Source organism: Capsicum annuum, chromosome 1 (assembly GCF_002878395.1).
Source record: "Capsicum annuum cultivar UCD-10X-F1 chromosome 1, UCD10Xv1.1, whole genome shotgun sequence".
NCBI lineage: Eukaryota > Viridiplantae > Streptophyta > Magnoliopsida > Solanales > Solanaceae > Capsicum > Capsicum annuum.
In genome coordinates, this window is record NC_061111.1 from 39,526,437 (window position 1) to 39,545,360 (window position 18,924).

Below are 18,924 nucleotides of genomic sequence, written 5' to 3' on the forward strand. Positions count from 1 at the left end.
CATTGCATTGTTCTAGCTAGGCATCTATTTATAGAAAAGTGTACAACTTCTAGAATAATGTGAGACTCTTCACACGCTCATGACTTGACATCTGGTGTGTGGGTAGTTTAATATAGGGGTCCAATATCGAACATGTGAATTGAAATGATAGATCGCATGAAATAAATTTTGTGTCAAACTCAACCCAAAAATCAGCTCAAGCGATGAACATTGTTAAGCAGTATTAGATCCCTTATAGAGGCAACGTGAGACTGACTCTTCACACTATCCGACTAGTTTAGTTACTTACACGAAGATACATACAGAATTTTGATCGAAATTATTAAATTATGGTGAACCCCTAGTTCTCGAGGACCTTGAGTAATCGGAATCACTTGTCCATTACGTAGTCATCGATCATCAATATATATAAATAAAAATCACTTTCCAAACTCAAAGAGGGAAAAAGAAACATCAATGATGAGCTCTATGGTTCTTTCATCACCTTTGAGTGCTCCATCACTTTACAAATTAAGAACAAACTCCAAACACTCTTGTTCACCCTCTAAGGCTTTCTGTATTTATTTTTCAAACAAAAATATCTCTCTTGAATCCAGCTCAAAATCTTCATTTATCCATGGTGAATTCACTTTTCCTTCACCAAATTTCTCAACATTTGTGTCAAAATCTCCATCTTCTAGTATTATCACTGCCCAAACCTCTCCACTTGGAGAACACGTTATATATGATTTCCAAGCTAAGGTATGGTTTTTTTAATTCTTAGTATTATCTTTTTTCTTTGAGTTTATACTATTGGAAGTTACTTTTCCCCTCTCCGAGTTCTTCTTGTTCTTTGTCAATATAGTTTACCCTGTCATTTTGTTTGAACGAAATGAGGATTTGGAATTGTATAGGGGTGTGATTGTTTGATTTTAAGATACATGCATTACTTGGAGTATTATATATGTGAAGGATTTTCATAGTACAGAAAATGTAAATGATTGGTTCTAAAAATAGGGGTGTACCTGTAAGTAAGCCATTATATTCGCCCAGAATTTTTATAATATGAATGTAAGTTTTTGATTTTAAAATAGTGTGTATCTATAACTGAGTTTTATTATAGGGGGGTCGGAGTAATGTTAATAGTATATGAAATGTGATGGAAAAACTTACATGCATTCGGTGTATACATCAAATTAATATTTTTTACCATGGTTATCTAATTAAATTAAGTAAAATACATATTGATTAATCATAATTAAGTAACATAAACTTTAAATTCAAACACGTGGCATGCATGTATTGGTGCGTGTAAGTTTTACTCGAAATGTGTGTGTTTGATTTTAAAATATAGATAAGTATATTTACAAAGTTCTGTTACATTGGTGTTTAATATAATTAATCTTAAGAAAATTGTTTAACAATATTAATTGTAACAGGTTTTTGACGAGATTATCCTTATTCATTTCTTAAATGAGTAATTGAAGATTGTAAGATAGGTGTAATAATTCCACAGAAAAACCCGCTCGAAGACAGGCATCTCTTTGAACCATAAGGGTGAAATTAAATTAAAAGAAAAGTTTTTTGATTTCTCAAGTACAATTTTTCGGAACAAATATATATTGTATTTTTGTTAATTGTGACAAATAAAAGGTCCTAGGGGGGGAATTTTATTTGCCTCATTAATTTAATTTATGCAAAAGATTATTAGTTTGACAAAAAACATCAGTTCAAATGTGAATATAGCTTATCTTGTTTAATAAGTTTAATTCTTTATACAGAGTAAATGTTCTGGAGTAATATATATTAATGAAATGCTATCAAATATTTGAAAAAGCTCAAAACTAAAAGAATGTTGTATATTTTGGAGCACAAAAAATTGTCACAAGGTACTTTGCACTTCTAGCTAGTAACACTTAATTCCCTTTAATATTCTAGTTTGAGGAGAAATAAAATTTGGGTATTTAATTTTTTTTTCTCTCTCCCTCTTTTTCGACATTTTTATTCTTTTGCTCATGAGTGCCACTTTAATAATTTAAATTCTGTTATCTTTTACAATTGAAATATTATTTTTCATTTCTTTGATAGGAAAAGAGAAGAGGTCTCTCTTTGAGTTGTTTTAGCGAGAAAGTTGTTCTGATTGTCAATGTTCCTGAGCAAGGGTATCCTCTTGTCTTGTCCATGAAACTAGTCATAATTCATTTTGGTCATTTTTACTTTAATTTTCTTATTAGTTGTGTTTAAAATTATATTTATCTTAAATACTCCCTCCGTTTAATTTTTTGGTTTTATTTTTCATGTCTAGTTCGATTGAAAAAATGTATCTTTCTTTTTACCAGTTCTATAGTTTCGACTTTCTACATGATATATTTAATATTATAAAATTAAAGAATATTTTAATACATTCAATCTTTAATTTAAGACCATAAAACCGAGAAGTCTTCTTTACTTAAATTTGTGACAAACAATACCACCAAACAAATTAAAATGGAGGAAGAATATTTTTTTTCATAAAAAAAGCTTCTCATGATAGATATTGTAAAACTATGAAATCAATTTCTTGTATATACACACAATTTTTCCATGTACATTTAAGATTTTGGATATGGTGGTTTCAGTTCCGTGCGGACAGAGTCGCAGTACGAATTACTTCATTATCTATATGACAACTATAAATCCCAAGGTAATTAAGTACCATAATTAAATCTCTGTTTGTTCATATTGCTATTCATTTTTATGTGATTTTTGATGTATACTTGAGGTATATATAATTTTAACCCCTCAATTAACAGTGATTACATTAATAACCCAAAATATTTTGTTTCCATTGTCAACTTGGTGTAGGATTTGAGATAGCTGCATTTCTCTACAACAAGAGAGAAACAGACAAGGCAGCATATGGATATGTACAAAAACCACCACCAGGGGGGCAGCTCAAGATTAGTGCTGCCAGGTTTCGAGTATTCGACAAGGTTGGTTTTTTAGCTTTACCGGGTAGAATAAGAGAAAGATATATCTAATATGGCTCGAGAATGCTCTAATACCAAAATATATTTCAGAATAACTTTGATATCAACTGACACAATTAGCATGATACACAAGCGAAATAATTGGAAATAAATTAACTAATGGAAACAAGATAGAAATTTCAACGGATATTGTTTATCTGAACATTTAAGATAACAATTATAGTATAACCAATCAACCTCAAAATTTTCTATAATATCCCATGGCCCCTAGCTAGCTCCTGTTATTTATTTCTTTACCATGAGTCTTTTTTTTTATATAAGGTTCATTGATTAACTTCGGGTGTTGATTGAAATATTTATTTGCAATATTGACACTTATATACAATCCTATGCATTATTGGTATATTTTTCTTTGCTAAAGATTATGTTTAACTATTGAACCCAAAAATTTTGGCATTGCATAGTTATCTCCAATTATAACTGACGATTTAACAGGAAACTCAACACAATATTCTTTATTTTTGGTATTCTCCATCTAAATTCATTCTAAAAATATATATTTCATTGCAAAAATTAATGAATTTTTTTCATCTCAAACCAGCGGATACCAGAACCAAAAATAAAGAGGGAAAAAGAAGAAAGCAAATTTCAACTTTCTTTTTCTTCTTTGTGCTTGGGTGTTGTTGAAATGATTAGAAACATTTTGAACGAGGTTATAAAGTTTGAGGAAGATTAGAAGTTACCTAAATTTGTTTCAAATAAAAAATAGGACTAGAAAATGTCTCTCCGACATGTGTATATCATGTTATATAGCATTGTATATCGCATGTAATTTTGTATGGAGATACACAAATATACAAGATATACATGAAATATACATATATGTAGTGTGATACACTAATATACATGGTGAATATATATACACGAGATACAACAGGATATACAAACGAATCATTTTCAACCTTAAGTTTTCAATATGAACTTCAACTCAATTCGCCACAATCTCCAAACACCACCCAAATTAACATTTAAGCTCCTTCAAATGTTCCAAACGGAAATCGATATCACCAAGTCGATATAAACCACTGATGTGCAGATCAAAAGAAATCAAATCAGGTTTCTCCCTATATATATGGTGTGTGGTTTCTAAATATGTGAAATTAATTTGAAAAAAAAAAAAATTAAAACGGGATAAATGATTTAAAATGAAGGGCGTAAAACATTAGCTTTTTTTTTTTTTTCCTTTTGAATTTCTTTAAAATTTAAATATGAGTAATAATGACAGGTAAAATTGAATGGTCGAAGGGCACATCCGCTATTTGTACATCTAAGGTCAAAATTTGGTCTAGGAAAAGCCATCACTACTGAATTCCACAAGTTTTTGGTAGATAGAAATGGAGTACCTTACAAAAGCTTCGGATTGGACACCCCACGTTATGTGATTGAGGTATTTTTATTTTTTACTTTAATTTGATATAATATATAGAGTGTAAATTATTTTAAAGGAGTATTATTAATTTTTACGGATTAATTATACCCAGTATTTCTATAATTTAATTTATTCTACACATAAATCCCTATGAAGTATATCCTGTCACTAAGGATATACATAAATATAATTGTTAAAAAATAAATAAAAATATTGAACAATTTTTCTTACATACTTGTTTTCTTTTTTAATCAAAGGCATGGATAAATATTTTTTTTAAAATATTCATACCCTAATTTGAATTTTATAAAATAAATATTTAATATGTTAAATTATGAATATCTCTCTTATCGAATAAGAGGGAATGGGGTTGGAGAAGCAACACGTCTCCGTCAACATGCCTGCTTCTCCTGCTTGCTTCTTCTAACTGCTTCATAAGTTGCTTCTTTCGAAATTTTATTATATCATCTCTAATTAATTATTATAAATTTATTTATTTATTAAAAAATTAATAATATTTAATAAAAAAGTAAAATAGATATTTATGACATGTCTGCTTGAACTGCTTCACCAAGTATTTTGTATAGTAATTTTGTTATATCGCTTCTAATTAGACATGTCTGCTTCATTGTTTCAATCGTGATTTTACTATATTACTCCTAATTAATTATTATGACCATTTAAAATTTGTACAAGTATTTTTTACAGTAATTTTGTTATATCACTTATACTTAGTTGTTGTGAGCCATTAAGACATGTCTGCTACGCTGCTTCAACCATAATTTTACTATATCACTCATAATTAATTATTATGGTCATCTAAGCATTTAAAAATTACATAAAAAATATTATAAATTACAATAGTTAACAACTTAAAATATCTTTAAAAAATAATTTGATATATATTTTTAAAAAATATGTAAAAAAAATACTATAAATTACAATAATTAAAATAATATTTTTAAAATATTTGTGGCTATAAGTTATTAGTAACTAGTATTTCATAAAGGGTATAAGTGTAGGATTGTCATAACATATGAATATAAATATTTGATTTTAAAATGTACGAGATGTGTCGGAAATTAAATCATATTACAAGAATCTTTAGTGTAAATTGCGTAACTAGCCCTACTTTTTAAATCCTCATACGAATTCCTTGGCACAAATAGAGTCACGGAGGAGGAAAAAGAAAAAGGAAATTTCTCTTATTTTATGTCCCAAATTGTCGTCGCCAACTGATGAGAACCTAATTAATTTGATTTGTAATTTTTCTAATTTTATTTTACGAAGATTTTAAGAATTTAGAATAAATTTATGGGTCACAGGTGTTACAATTATTTTTCTATAAACTATTCATTTGACCATGTTATTCTGTTCATGTCCTACTTATTCTGATCACTACTATTTTTTTTTTTTCATTAACCAGGAAGAGATTAAGCATTTACTCTTGGAGAATGCAGATTGACAAATATATTTACATAATATATTTACGTTATACATTCTCTATTTTTTTTAGGTATCTCGGAGAACACATGTTAAAAATAAGAAAAATTATATTTATGTCTAAATTAGGCTAATAATATCTTGTTGAATTATTTTTCCAGTGCTTGTTAAATATTTATTAGCTAATAATATCTTGTTGAATTATTTTTCCAGTGCTTGTTAAATATTTCAGTGTTAAATGTTCATACGGCTCGTGCTTGTGAAGTTGAAACGATAATTTTGCGATACATATATATATGGTGAATTCACAAATTAAATAACTATAACGGTTTCAAATGTGATGAGTATATATAACCTAGTATACTATGTATATCAGCCAACGAAGTAATAATGTGATGAATGTAATATCGATTTCATTTTTAAAAAATAGTGAAAATAAAAGCAATTAATATGATAATTCTATGGCATTTTTGAGAAATTGAATATAATATATAGATGGATTAAATAGTCTAAAGCTTAAAGCAAGAAATAGTACAAAAAAGTATATTATTCTCCACTAGTTAATTACGATGTGGTAATTAACAACCACCTTTATATTTTTGGGGAAATAATAGATACCAACGGTTTAATACCTAATTACATTTTATTTTCCTCTTTTCAAAATTATATAAAATCTTAGATTTTAAAATTTTAAATATATCACTTCCTGATACATAACTAATACACATGAGAAAATTTAGGAAATTTTCTTGAGTCATCTTCTTCATTGACTGATAAAACACCATCAATGGAGACCTACGTTCTTCTTTATTGACCAACAAAACTATCTCCTCCACATGCCCACTTAAACAACAACCACCATTAATAATGTCCAACTCCGGCCAGCAACACACCGATAACATCCTCCATTCCAATTATATAGGGCATGCACTCCCACCACCATGAGCGAATCACCACAAAGCCACCTCACAGCCCTCCTCTGCGATTCCGGTGAAATACCATTGGAAGATGGCCCCAATCGCTAAACACACCACAAAAATCGTCGGAAGATAGCCTCAATCGCCAAACACACCACAACAGTAACACATATCTCATTTGATACATAATCTTATGTAACATTAAGACACAGAGAAAAAAAAATCGATACGTCTTTTGTTATATTTTCATTCAGATACATCATTCTTATGTATCTGTAGATGAAAATTAAATTATTAATCAGTAACACAAAAGAGAATTTGAAACATATTTTTTATCAAATTTTCAATTATATACATCATTCTTATGTATTCAGTACGATACCTGAAATTTGTACTTTGTTAGCCAGTTTTGTGATGTATCTTCGTGGTCTATACCTCACGAAACCTGCAACACACTATTCTTCTTCACCTCCATTGATTTTTCCAAGTAGCAATTTTGTGGAGATATACTAAATACACTTTGTGGGAGTCCGCGATCGAGTTCGATTTCGTTTGAAAAATTAAGGAATGAAGGGTGTGTTTGGTTTGATGAAAAATATTTTTCATGGAAAATGTTTTCTTGAAAAATGTATTCTTGAAAAATAAATTGATTTTCTACTTATTTTCTCATGTTTGATTGGTGAATGAAAAATATTTTTCGAAAAATATTTTATGATGTTTGATTAGTGAGTAAAGAATATTTTTTAGAAAAATATTTTCTAATGTTCGATTGATGAGTGAAAAAATATTTTTTAGAAAATACTACTATCTGTTAACTAGTATATCAGTACCTCTAACAGCTCAATAATTTATAAGAATTAATTTAAGCATAACAAATAATATTAATATCGAATACTAAAATATTACAATCACTAAATTTAAGCAACTATTAATTAACAAATATAAGAAATATTTTTCAACATTTTGTTAGGACAATCTCAAAATACTACAATTAATAGAAATATAACAGAACGATAAACTTATTCAACCTCATGAAACAAGTTACATCGATTATAAAATGAAATATGTAATTAACAAAAGTAACATAAGTAAATCTTTCTCTATGCATATGAAAATAACAATATATTCAACGAATTAAAAATAAAAAAAATTCAAGTTTTATTATTTTTTATTTCAAACAATGAAAATTAAAGCAAAGTATAGCGAAAAATATTTTCGAATAATGTAAATTTTTTAGAAATGTAAATTTTTTGAGTCATGTGAATATAAGTGTTGTTGGGTAAGAAGAGGGGTAAGGATGAGATCATAAGTCACAAAAGTTATTTTTTGAAAAATAACTTTTCTTGGCCGGAAAGTCATTTTCCATCAAATAATGAAAAATAAGTTATCTTGAAATAAGTTATGTTGAAAAATATTGTCCTTAAACATTTGTTGCAACCAAACAAGCAAAAATCAAAAAATATTTTCCATCATACCAAACACACCGGAAATGCAAAATAAAAAATTATCAATTGAAATAAGTTATGTTGAAAAATATTGTCCTTAAACATTTGTTGCAACCAAACAAGCAAAAATTAAAAAATATTTTCCATCATACCAAACACACCCGAAATGCAAAATAAAAAATTATCAATAATTGACAAAAAGAGGAAGAAGAGGTAGCAGTTGTGGTATTAATTTTGTGGAGAATTGATTGATGTTGTGGATTAGAAAGAAGAGGTGGCAGTGGTGTTAATTTATTGGTAAATATGAATTGGGTAGAGAAGGGAAAGAATCGGTGGCAGAAGTGAAGGGAAAAGTTAATTGGGTGGAGAAGGGGAAGAAGAGGAGACAGAAGTGAATGGAATGGAGGAGAATGTGCAGAGAAATGAATAGAATGGAGGAGAATAGAGTGTATTGAAATATTAATGGATGTATTAGTTTAATGTGTATTAATAGTAATTTATTTGGTATATCTTTTTACTTTATATATAACTAATATAAGATTAGTTATACATTCTATTATTAAGGTGTGTATTATTAATATCTCAAAATTTATGGCATTAATAATGCAATGGATCTAATACATGCATTAATATGCTTAAATACCTTATTAACCCTCAAAAAAAATTTACATCTTTTCTAATATATATATTAAAGGTATTATGTATAAAGAAAAAAAAATAGAAATTATGTAATTCATATTTTTTCTAATATATCGAACCAAATACTAAGTAAGAAAAATAAAAGTATAACTAGTATAAATATAATTAACATAAGCATTATTAATACAAATATTATTAATACACCATATTTTATATTATTGTTAGATACTCTATCAAATGATCCCTAATAATGTTAATAATAGTGTTGTTCTTTTTCTGTATTTTAGAAAGATGGTAAAATAAAAAATTTATATAATTATTTTAAAGGCTGAGATTTGAAGTAATAATAATAAATTAAGATATGTTATTATGTAATTTATCCTTATATTTTTAATTTATCGTCTACTTTAGATTCTTTTGCAAAAAAAAAAAAGAGAGTACCTTACTTTGCAAACACGGCAGAGTAGGCTATCAACAGTTTACTAGGATTATGTCACACCTGTCTTTTAATTCGTAGCAACAAAAAGATAGCCTTATTTCTTTTCTTTTCTATTTCTTTTCTTTTCTTTTCTTTTTCTATTATATAGAAGAGCTGATTTCGATCATCTCTTCGTAAATTTATTTTTTTACCCTTATTATTTATTATATTATATTTTAATTATTTTGTGATTTATTATATTATTTTTAATTAATTATTATAATTTATTTATATATTAGAATTAATAATATCTTTTTATTATATTATTTTTAATTAATTATTATAAGTTATTAATAATATTTAATTAAAAAATAGATATTTATAACGTTTATTTCAGTTGCTTTAATCATAATTTTACTATATCAACCCTAATTAATTATTATAAGTCATTTATGTATTAAGAAATTAATAATATTTTATTCAAAAAATAAATTACTATATTAACCCCTATCATTTACTATATTACCCCTAATTGCTCTATGATTTACTATATTATCCCTAATTAATTATTATAAGTCATTTATATATTAGAATTAATAATTATTTTTTATTATATTATTCCTAATTAATTATTATTAATCATTTATATATTAGAATTACTAATATTTAATTAAAAATAGATATTTATGACGTTTGTTTCAGCTGCTTTAATCGTGATTTTACTATATCATTCCTAATTAATCATTAAAAGTCATTTATGTATTAAAAATTAATAACATTTAATTAAAAAAATAGATGACATGTTTGCTTGCACTGGTTTCGACCAGTGCTTCGTCATTTACTATATTATCTCTAATTGCTCCGTGATTTACTATATTAACCCTAATTAATTTTTATAAGTCATTTATATATTAGAATTAATAATTTTTTATTATATTATTCCCAATTAATTATTATAAGTCATTTATATATTAGAATTAATATATTTAATTAAAAACTAGAAATTTATGACGTTTGTTTCAGCTGCTTTAATAGTGATTTTACTATATCATCCCTAATTAATTATTATAAGTCATTTATGTATTAAAAAATTAATAATATTTAATTAAAAATAGATGACATGTCTGCCTATATTACCCCTAATTGCTCTGTAATTTACTATATTACCCCTAATTAATTATTATAAATCATTTATATATTAGAATTAATAATATTTTTTACTATATTACCCCTAATTAACTATTATAAGTCATTTGGTTTCGACCACTGCTTCGTCGTTTACTATATTACCCTTAATTGCTCTATGATTTATATATTACCCCTAATTAATTATTATAAGTCATTGATATATTAGAATCAGTGATTTTTTTTATTATATTACCCTTATTTAATTATTATAAGTCATTTATATATTAGAATTAATAAAATTTAATTAAAAAATAGATATTTATGACGTTTGTTTCAACTACTTTAACCGTGATTTTACTATATCATCCCCAATTAATTATTATAATTTATTTATATATTAAAAAATTAATAATATTTAATTAAAAAAATAGATGACATGTCTGCCTATATTACCCCTAATTGCTTTGTGATTTACTATATTACCCCTAATTAATTATTATAATTCATTTATATATTAAAATTAATAGTATTTTTTACTATATTACCCCTAATTAATTATTATAAGTCATATATATATTAGAATTAATAATATTTAATTTAAAAATAGATATTTATGACGTTTCTTTCAGCCTCTTTAACCTTGATTTTACTATATCATCCCTAATTAATTATTATAAGTCATTTATGTATTAAAAAATTAATAATATTTAATTAAAAAATAGATGACATGTCTGCCTATATTACCCTTAATTGCTCCGTGATTTACTATAGTACCCCTAATTAATTATTATAAGTCATTTATGCATAGAATTAATAATATTTTTTGCTATATTACCCCTAATTAATTATTATAAGTCATTTATATATCAAAATTAATAATATTTAATTAAATAAATGTACATTTATGTTTGTATCTCATATCAATATCAAATTTTAGTGCTAAAAAATCTCTTTACTCCCAAAACCTCTTATGAAATTACCGAAAAACCTCTTTACTCCCACTTAATTACATATCATACCCCAATATATAATAATTCTATTATTTTATTCTAATGTTTTAAATATTTAATATATTCTATTAATTTATATAAATTAACTATAACTACATATTGAAAGTAAATTTTTTTATTTATTTAATTGGCTATCATGTTCAAAACTAATTTGTTACCACAAATCACAATAATTAATAATTTAAAATATTTAAAAGACATATAAAAATTTTATTGACTCTCATTATATTAGCAATGCCACAGAAATTGAGATAAAAGAAAAAGTACTGCAAATCATAATAATTAAAAATTTAAAATATTTAAATTTCTATTATATAGAAGAGGTGGTTTTGAGCACCTCTTATGCAATTAACAAAAAACTCCTCTACTCCTACTTAATTACATACCATACCCCAATATATAATTATTCCATTGTTTCATCATAATGGTTTAAATATTTAATATATTCTATTAATTTATATTAATTAACTATAACTACATATTGAAAGTAAATTTTTTTTATTTATTTAATTGGCTATTGTGATCAAAACTAATTTGCTACCACAAATCACAATAATTAATAACTTAACATATTTAAAAGACATATAGAAACTTTATTGACTCTCATTATTATAGCAATGCCACATAAATTGAGATAAAAGAAAAACTACTGCAAATCATAATGATTAACAACTTAAAATATTTAAAAGATATATAAAAAATTTAGTTAACTCTCAAAATTGTATCGAAGCCACATAAATTGGGACACAAGGAGTAAATATGTTATTTGATAATTACATAAAAATTATTATAAATCACAATAATTAACAAGTTAAAATAATTTTTTAAAATAGATAAAAGTTCTATTCAACTCACAAAATTTTATTGGTGCAGTATAAATCATGACAAAATAAAAAATTATCTTAATTAATTGCAACTAAATATTTAAAGTAAATCAATTTTATTATTTTAATTGACTTTTATATAGAAAAATTAATATTTTTATTTATTTATTTATTTTAGTAAATTTAAATTTTAAAATTATTTTTTAATTATATAGAAATACTAATATTTAAACTTAACTTTGAGTTTTTAAAGTACAAAATTAATAATCTTAATTTAATAAAATAAATTTCTAATGAATATTTTCTTAGAATTTGTGTTGGGTCAATATGTATCAAGTAAAAAGAAATAAAGAAAAAATATATAGTAAAATTTTATTATTGTGAAAGATAAATATAATGCACTATCCAATAATTTTTAATAATGTCATATTTTGTATATGCAAATATAGCATTCCGTATTTAATTTATATACTATTCCGGTGAATTATCGATGATTACTATTGGATATGATAAAAATATATTAATTTTTATAGTAATAACGTAATCAATCGCTCTTAATTAATTATTATGAGTCATCTAGGTATTAAGAAAATAAATAATATTTAATGAAAAATAAAATAGACATAAAATGAGAAATTAACTCTTAATGTTTTAAATTATATTTTCGTCTTTCGAACGATGATTTTACTATATCACTCCTTATTATAAGTCATTTATGTATTAGAAAAATAAGAATAACAAAATGATATGTCAACATTAAAATATTTGATTGACTATCAAAATTATATTAGTGCCACATAAAAAGTACTGTAAATAACAATAATTAACAAAAAAAAAATTAAAAAATTGACTGATTTCTGCTTCAGCTGCTTCAATCGTAATTTTAATGTACAGTGATGATTAAAGAGGGTAAAATGACATAATGAGATTTAAAGAGGATAAAATGTACGTAGAAAACTGTGAGAAGAATAAAACATAAGTAAATTCTATTACTATATTTTAAAGAAAAGAAGTATAAAGATTATTTAAAAGATTTTTACAAACTAATTTAAATAAAAATAAAGTAAATTTAGGTACAAAAAATGTGTATCTATCACAAATTTGCTATCAAACACTTCGCACTTTCTTAATATTAGCAAATTTTCTATCAAATACGTGTGGCATCTTTCTCTACTTTTAACAGCTCCTCAGTATTAATTAACATTTCTTTGTTTTAAAAAATAAAATAAAGAAAAGAAAATCTCAACTCTTCCTTCTCTATTAAAAAACAACACTCTTTTCATGTGTTAAAAATAATAATTAAACAAAATAATAGCGAATCTAAGGTGTGTATTCTCTTTATCGGGTAAGTTTACATGATTCTTATTCTTTGCAATATTGAAAATCAATAATCTGTTGGATATTTGATTTAAGCTATTTCATCAGATTTATGCCGCTTCTTTCTTTATATTTCTGATCGCAAAATTCAACAAGAAGGTTAAAAAAAAGGTTTCAATTGTGATCCCCTTAGCTCAATCATACTAATGAAAATATTCGACTGCTTAAACTTTCTACTCCAAGATAAATCGTAAAACTTAAAAATTGCAATCCACATGTTCAACTGTTGTGCCCGTGCTGACACGGGCCTTGCACTTCTAGTTAAAATTAGAAACATTTACTTAAAATTTTACTTTACTCTTTATAAAATGATTTAAAATTACATAAATATTTAAGAATTATTTTGAATTATAAATTTTATTTTTTCTTAAAATATTATATTAAGTCAAATATTATTATATAAAATAAAACGAAGGAAATATAAATTATGTAAGATGCAACTTGCAAATCACATGTCAAACGGGTCGAGTTGACCCGACCCAACCCGATCCAAATCGGCCCATTTAATGAAATCGGCCCAGTTTGACCCGGCCCGATAAGCCTAAGGGCTTTAGGGTACCGGGTACCGAGCCGTTTTTTTATTTTGGGCCCAATTAACCCGACCCGGACCCAACCCGATTGGGGGTCGCCGGTTAACCGGCCTGCCCCGACCCTATTTTTTTTTTTGTTTGGATTTTGGGCCAAACTAGCCGTTGGACCCATTAATTAAAAAAAATTACTTTTAAAATTATTTTTTAATCCCAAAATAAATTCTATAAATACCCTACACCTTCAAATCATTTTTCACACAATTTTTAATTCTCTCAATTCTCATTCTCTCTCAAATCTCAATTCTCAAATATTCTATAAATTTAATTTCCTAAAGTGCCCACTTTAATTTTTTAATTTTGCGATTACAAAGTACGAGTGGAAGTTTCTAAAGTCGCAACCTTCGGATACTTTCAAAATTTGGTATTGTCATTCCATCTCTTACGTTTAATTTTTATTTAGTGTATTAATTGTTGAATATTTAATTTTATTATATTTGTGTATTTTGAATTTTTTTAGTTTAATTTATATTATGAATAAATTAAGAAACCTCGCTACTAAAGGTATTAAAATTTTTTGTTCCAGAAGCGGTTGTGGTAGTAAAAAATGAATTACTAGTGCTAGAGGTACTTCAAGTAGTAGATATACCCGTGTGCCTCCAGCACAGCTTAGTCAACCTTTTGAGGAAGAAGTATGCGTACCTTTAGGTGTAGGTGCCCACAATATGAATTATGTAGAAGCTTAGAAAAATTACGGTATAGAAGAAGAAAATAAAGTAGATGCGGTTAATTTAGATGAAGATGATGAAAATATTGGTAAAACACCCGCAGTAGAAAATGCTAACGTTAGATCTGAATCGGTTAATTTTTCTTCCCGTCCTCCCCGTGATACAACAATAATGGCCACCTTATCTTTCACCGACATCATTCAAAGTTACTATGTGAAGAATCAAGCTTTGATCGCATGGAGGGCACGGGATTATACTTGGAGGGGACGTTTTGAGCTTACCATTGATCAAACCCGAATGTGGAAAATTGCTTGGAGAATTGAAGACTTAAGGACTCTCGGGTTTGGACCACCTTTGTTAGTTCACGGTTTTGGTTCCCTTTATTAAGGGCATTTTGATCACTTATCTTTGTCCAAGTGACACTCAATGACCATCCCTCCTCATTAAGGGCATTGGAGTCATTTTGTGTTCATTTTGTAATAGATTATAAATAGGCTCCTTTAGTCTTATTTTCATTAGTGTATGAAAGATGAAAGATTGAAACACTTGAAATCCTCTCTCTTGAGAGTGGACCACCTTATTATAGTCTTAGTTAGGACTTGGAAAAGTCATCCTTAGTATAGGGCTTCGAAAAGCTAATATTGTTCTTTGCTTAGAAACGGTGGATCTTGAGGTGAGTCGATTACCTTGGCGATCACCGTAAGAGTGTGGTTTTGATTATTACAATCATTAGGGGTTAATGTTGAAATATACTTGGTTCTTCATCTTGTAATAATCTTGGTCTCACTGTCTATCCTTTCATTATTTTGCAAATCCGTGTGTTATTGTGTTTGTCATCTTGTATCCCTTTGTGTTGCTTGTTCTTCTCAAGTTTTGTGGATTATTTTGGCATCTTGGTGGACTGATTTGTATCATTTGGTATCAAAGTCATCATTGATTTTGTTCCAACAAAATCAATCTTGGGCTTGTTAGTTGAAAAATAAAAAAAAAGTGTTGAAAAATCGAAAATCTAAAAAAAAAAAGAAATCTATCCCGTTTTTGTGTTTAGCTGAAATTTGAGACTTAGATTTAGGAGATTTTAGTGTGTTTTGTTTGTTTCTAGTGTTGGTTCTTGTTCCCTAACACTAAGTGAGTCTAGATCTTGGATTTGAGTTTAATCCGGGTGGTTTTGAGTTGTTCACCATTGTTGAGTTTAAGGTTGAAGAAACTAGTAAGGAGAAGCTCGAAATTAGAAAGGTTGTTGTTGATATTGTGGTTTGAAAAATGCATGGTTGTGTTGTGGAGTTTAACGTGAGCAAAAGAAATCCAAAATCATTCAATTTGGTGTTCATTTGGTTTAGTTTCAATCTTTTGAGTGTTCTTGTTGTTCGTTATGTTCATCATTCATTGTTGAACAAGAATATTCAATAGGTGTGGTTTGATCTTAAAGAGTGGAGAAAAGAGTGTAGTCTTTTGTTAGTCTTGAAACACATCCCAAAGAACATACAAAAGAAGAAAAGGGACAATAGGACTTTCAAAAATACTCATTACCGGAAGGGAGTAAGGGCACATACCAAGACAAACAAAAGAGGAAAGGAGACAAAGGCTTTCAAAAATGTGTCTTGCCAAAAAGATGCAAAGAAAGTCAAAGTCTTTTGAATTTTGAAAAAGGCTCTAAGTCTTGTGCTTTACCTCCTTTAGCTGATTTTTCACTCTTCCAAATTAAAAATTTAACCAATTCAAATTGCAAACTGCCATGTCACCTAAATTTCCATGACACCAAACTACTACGTCATCAACGTTCCAAAAAACCTTGAAGCTCAAATTTCAGATTTTAAAGTTTATTTTCTTTGTTTCGTTAGTTTCATTTCTTGATTCTAGTACTAATTAGCAACTAGTAATCACCTACTAGATTGTGAATTAGTTTTTGAATCCGTTTTTGTCCGTTATTTGTATGTTTTTCTCATTTTTAATTCATCGTAACTTTTTGTTTCAAGTTCGTAAGTAGAATTTTTTATTTTGTGTCTTGAGTCGATCAAACAAGAATCTATTCCAGCCGCTAAGTAGAATTGACATCTTATTGACAACCGGAGTATAAGAAACTTTCAATATTCGCCGCTCCAAATGTGAGAATCACAAAGGTGGGTATATATGAGTGTTGGTGAGGAGCTTTTACTACTGATCTTGTTTGTTCATTGTGTAGGTACAAAGGTGATATAAGGGGAACATATCTTCGATAGCCGGGGATTATTGTGACTACAACATGGGAGACTATGATTGTAGTGAGGGGTTTTATAGCTATGAAGTTAAGGGAGATTGCGGAGGCTATGAAAATAGCCATGATCAAAACTTGGGCAGATTTGAAAGTTATTATTTTGAGTGAGAAAATAAGATGAATGAAGTGCCTAGTGCTTATGGTAACTTTGGAGATGATGTAGGACCTCGTGATGGATCTTATGATGATGTTGGGGTATGTGAGGAGTCTTACACTTCTTACACAAACCTAGATTTGGTGTTAGGTACAACCCTTTCATTCGCAAAGCTTATAAGAGCTATGATGAGAGTGCACGTAAGGAGTATGAAGATTCATATTCTCCACCTTGTAGTACTTCTTATCAATTTGATATAGTGTGAATGGTTATACTAGCTATAGTGGAGGTTGTCCAACGAGAAGAAGAGGGTATGTATCTCCAAAATCGAGGGGTATTCGTATGCTTTATAATGTTGATCCGAGAAGGAGTATACACTCCGGAAAGGTGACCATCTGTGGGATACCGGGATTCCTCGATGTCTTAAATGGTAGGTACTATAGAAAATACATCATTCCATCCATGGTTGACTACTTGGGGTTGTTTTGCGAGCCTTTACTTGTTCCATACTTCTTGGACGGGTTCAAGGTTACCGAGAGGGTAAAAGTTGTCTTCTCCTAATATGAATACCATGCGGAGTTGTGGTGCGATGTTCTTTCCTTAGCCTACGGTCATGTATACTTAGGTGCCGATTGGTTTGCACGACATCAAGTTCCTACCATGCAAAATTGGCCTAATGTTATGAGAGATTAATGGGGGAATTACCTCATGACTTACTTGCTGCCCAAGTCGCGAAGAGTGCCTACCTACTCCAATCCAAATTATTATGAGAGACAAAAGATTGAGAGGAGGAAGAGAGTGCAAGGTGGTAATTCGAGAGTGGAAAAAGAAGAGGTTGTATGGAGCGAAATGAGGAGATTACCACCAAACCGTGCTAACATTGGTTGTTCTATTATTTCTAAGGACATTTGTGTAGGTACCAACATGGAAAGCGAAGGCAAACAATGCCGAAAGAAAGTTGCTAACCAAGCTTGTGGAGAACCTTCACACCATGACAAAGAAGAATGTACTCAAGGACTTCAAGGTAAAGAAGCAGTGGTCTTTTGACGAGATAAAGAAGAAATGGTGTCTTATGGCTCATAAGATGAAGGAAGTTCAACCTTGTGGATTATTTGATGCCATTAGGACCTATGTAGTTTCTTTATCTCTTGGTGATTCCCATAACCAAATCCTTTGTGCACCTTTTACTGAGCTTTTAATATTTAATTCAAAGGATCCTTGGTTATATTACAAATATGTGCAATCTTGGCATGTTGAGATGATTTATTGTGCTAACCCTAATCCTCATGCCATGAGGAGTTTGTATTTGTGTTCCCTCTCTTCATTTTTGCAAGGTTTGGATTTTAGGTCCAATTCTTTTCAAGAAGGGGAGGATGATACAAGAATAATGGCCACCTTAGCTTTTACCGACATCATTCAAAGTTACTATGTGAAAAATCAAGCTTTGGTCGCATGGAGGGCACGGGATTATACTAGGAGGGGATGTTTTGAGCCTACCATTGATCAAACCCGAGTGTGAAAGATTGCTTGGAGAATGGAAGACTTAAGGACTCTCGGGTTTGGACCACCTTTGTTGGTTCCCGATTTTGGTTGCCTTTATTAAGGGCATTTTGGTCACTTATCTTTGTCCAAGTGACACTCCATGACCATCTCTCCTCATTAAGGGCATTGGAGTCATTTTGTGTTCATTTTGTAATAGATTGTAAATAGGCTCCTTTAATCTTATTTTCATTAGTTTATGAA

General features: G+C 28.1%; 1 protein-coding gene across 1 annotated transcript; it reads left to right on the forward strand.

Annotated features, from left to right (window-relative positions):
- The first annotated feature begins 341 nt into the window (after positions 1 to 341).
- LOC107854033 (probable phospholipid hydroperoxide glutathione peroxidase) lies at positions 342 to 6,032 on the forward strand. The gene is made up of 6 exons (XM_047414568.1): positions 342 to 741; positions 2,068 to 2,141; positions 2,598 to 2,662; positions 2,824 to 2,951; positions 4,234 to 4,395; positions 5,804 to 6,032. The coding sequence occupies exons 1-6, from the start codon at positions 457 to 459 to the stop codon at positions 5,840 to 5,842; spliced, it is 753 nt and encodes a 250-aa protein (XP_047270524.1). The 5' UTR covers positions 342 to 456; the 3' UTR covers positions 5,843 to 6,032.
- Positions 6,033 to 18,924: the final 12,892 nt, after the last annotated feature.

What these genes read in the sequence shown, in the direction of transcription:
- LOC107854033 (XM_047414568.1), top strand. Translation starts at nt 457, where the DNA reads ATGATGAGCTCTATGGTTCTTTCATCACCTTTGAGTGCTCCATCACTT. An exon ending in GTCAATGTTCCTGAGCAAGG is followed by an intron (nt 2,142 to 2,597) that starts GTATCCTCTTGT and finishes TGGTGGTTTCAG; the next exon opens with TTCCGTGCGGACAGAGTCGC. An exon ending in GGTTTCGAGTATTCGACAAG is followed by an intron (nt 2,952 to 4,233) that starts GTTGGTTTTTTA and finishes TAATAATGACAG; the next exon opens with GTAAAATTGAATGGTCGAAG.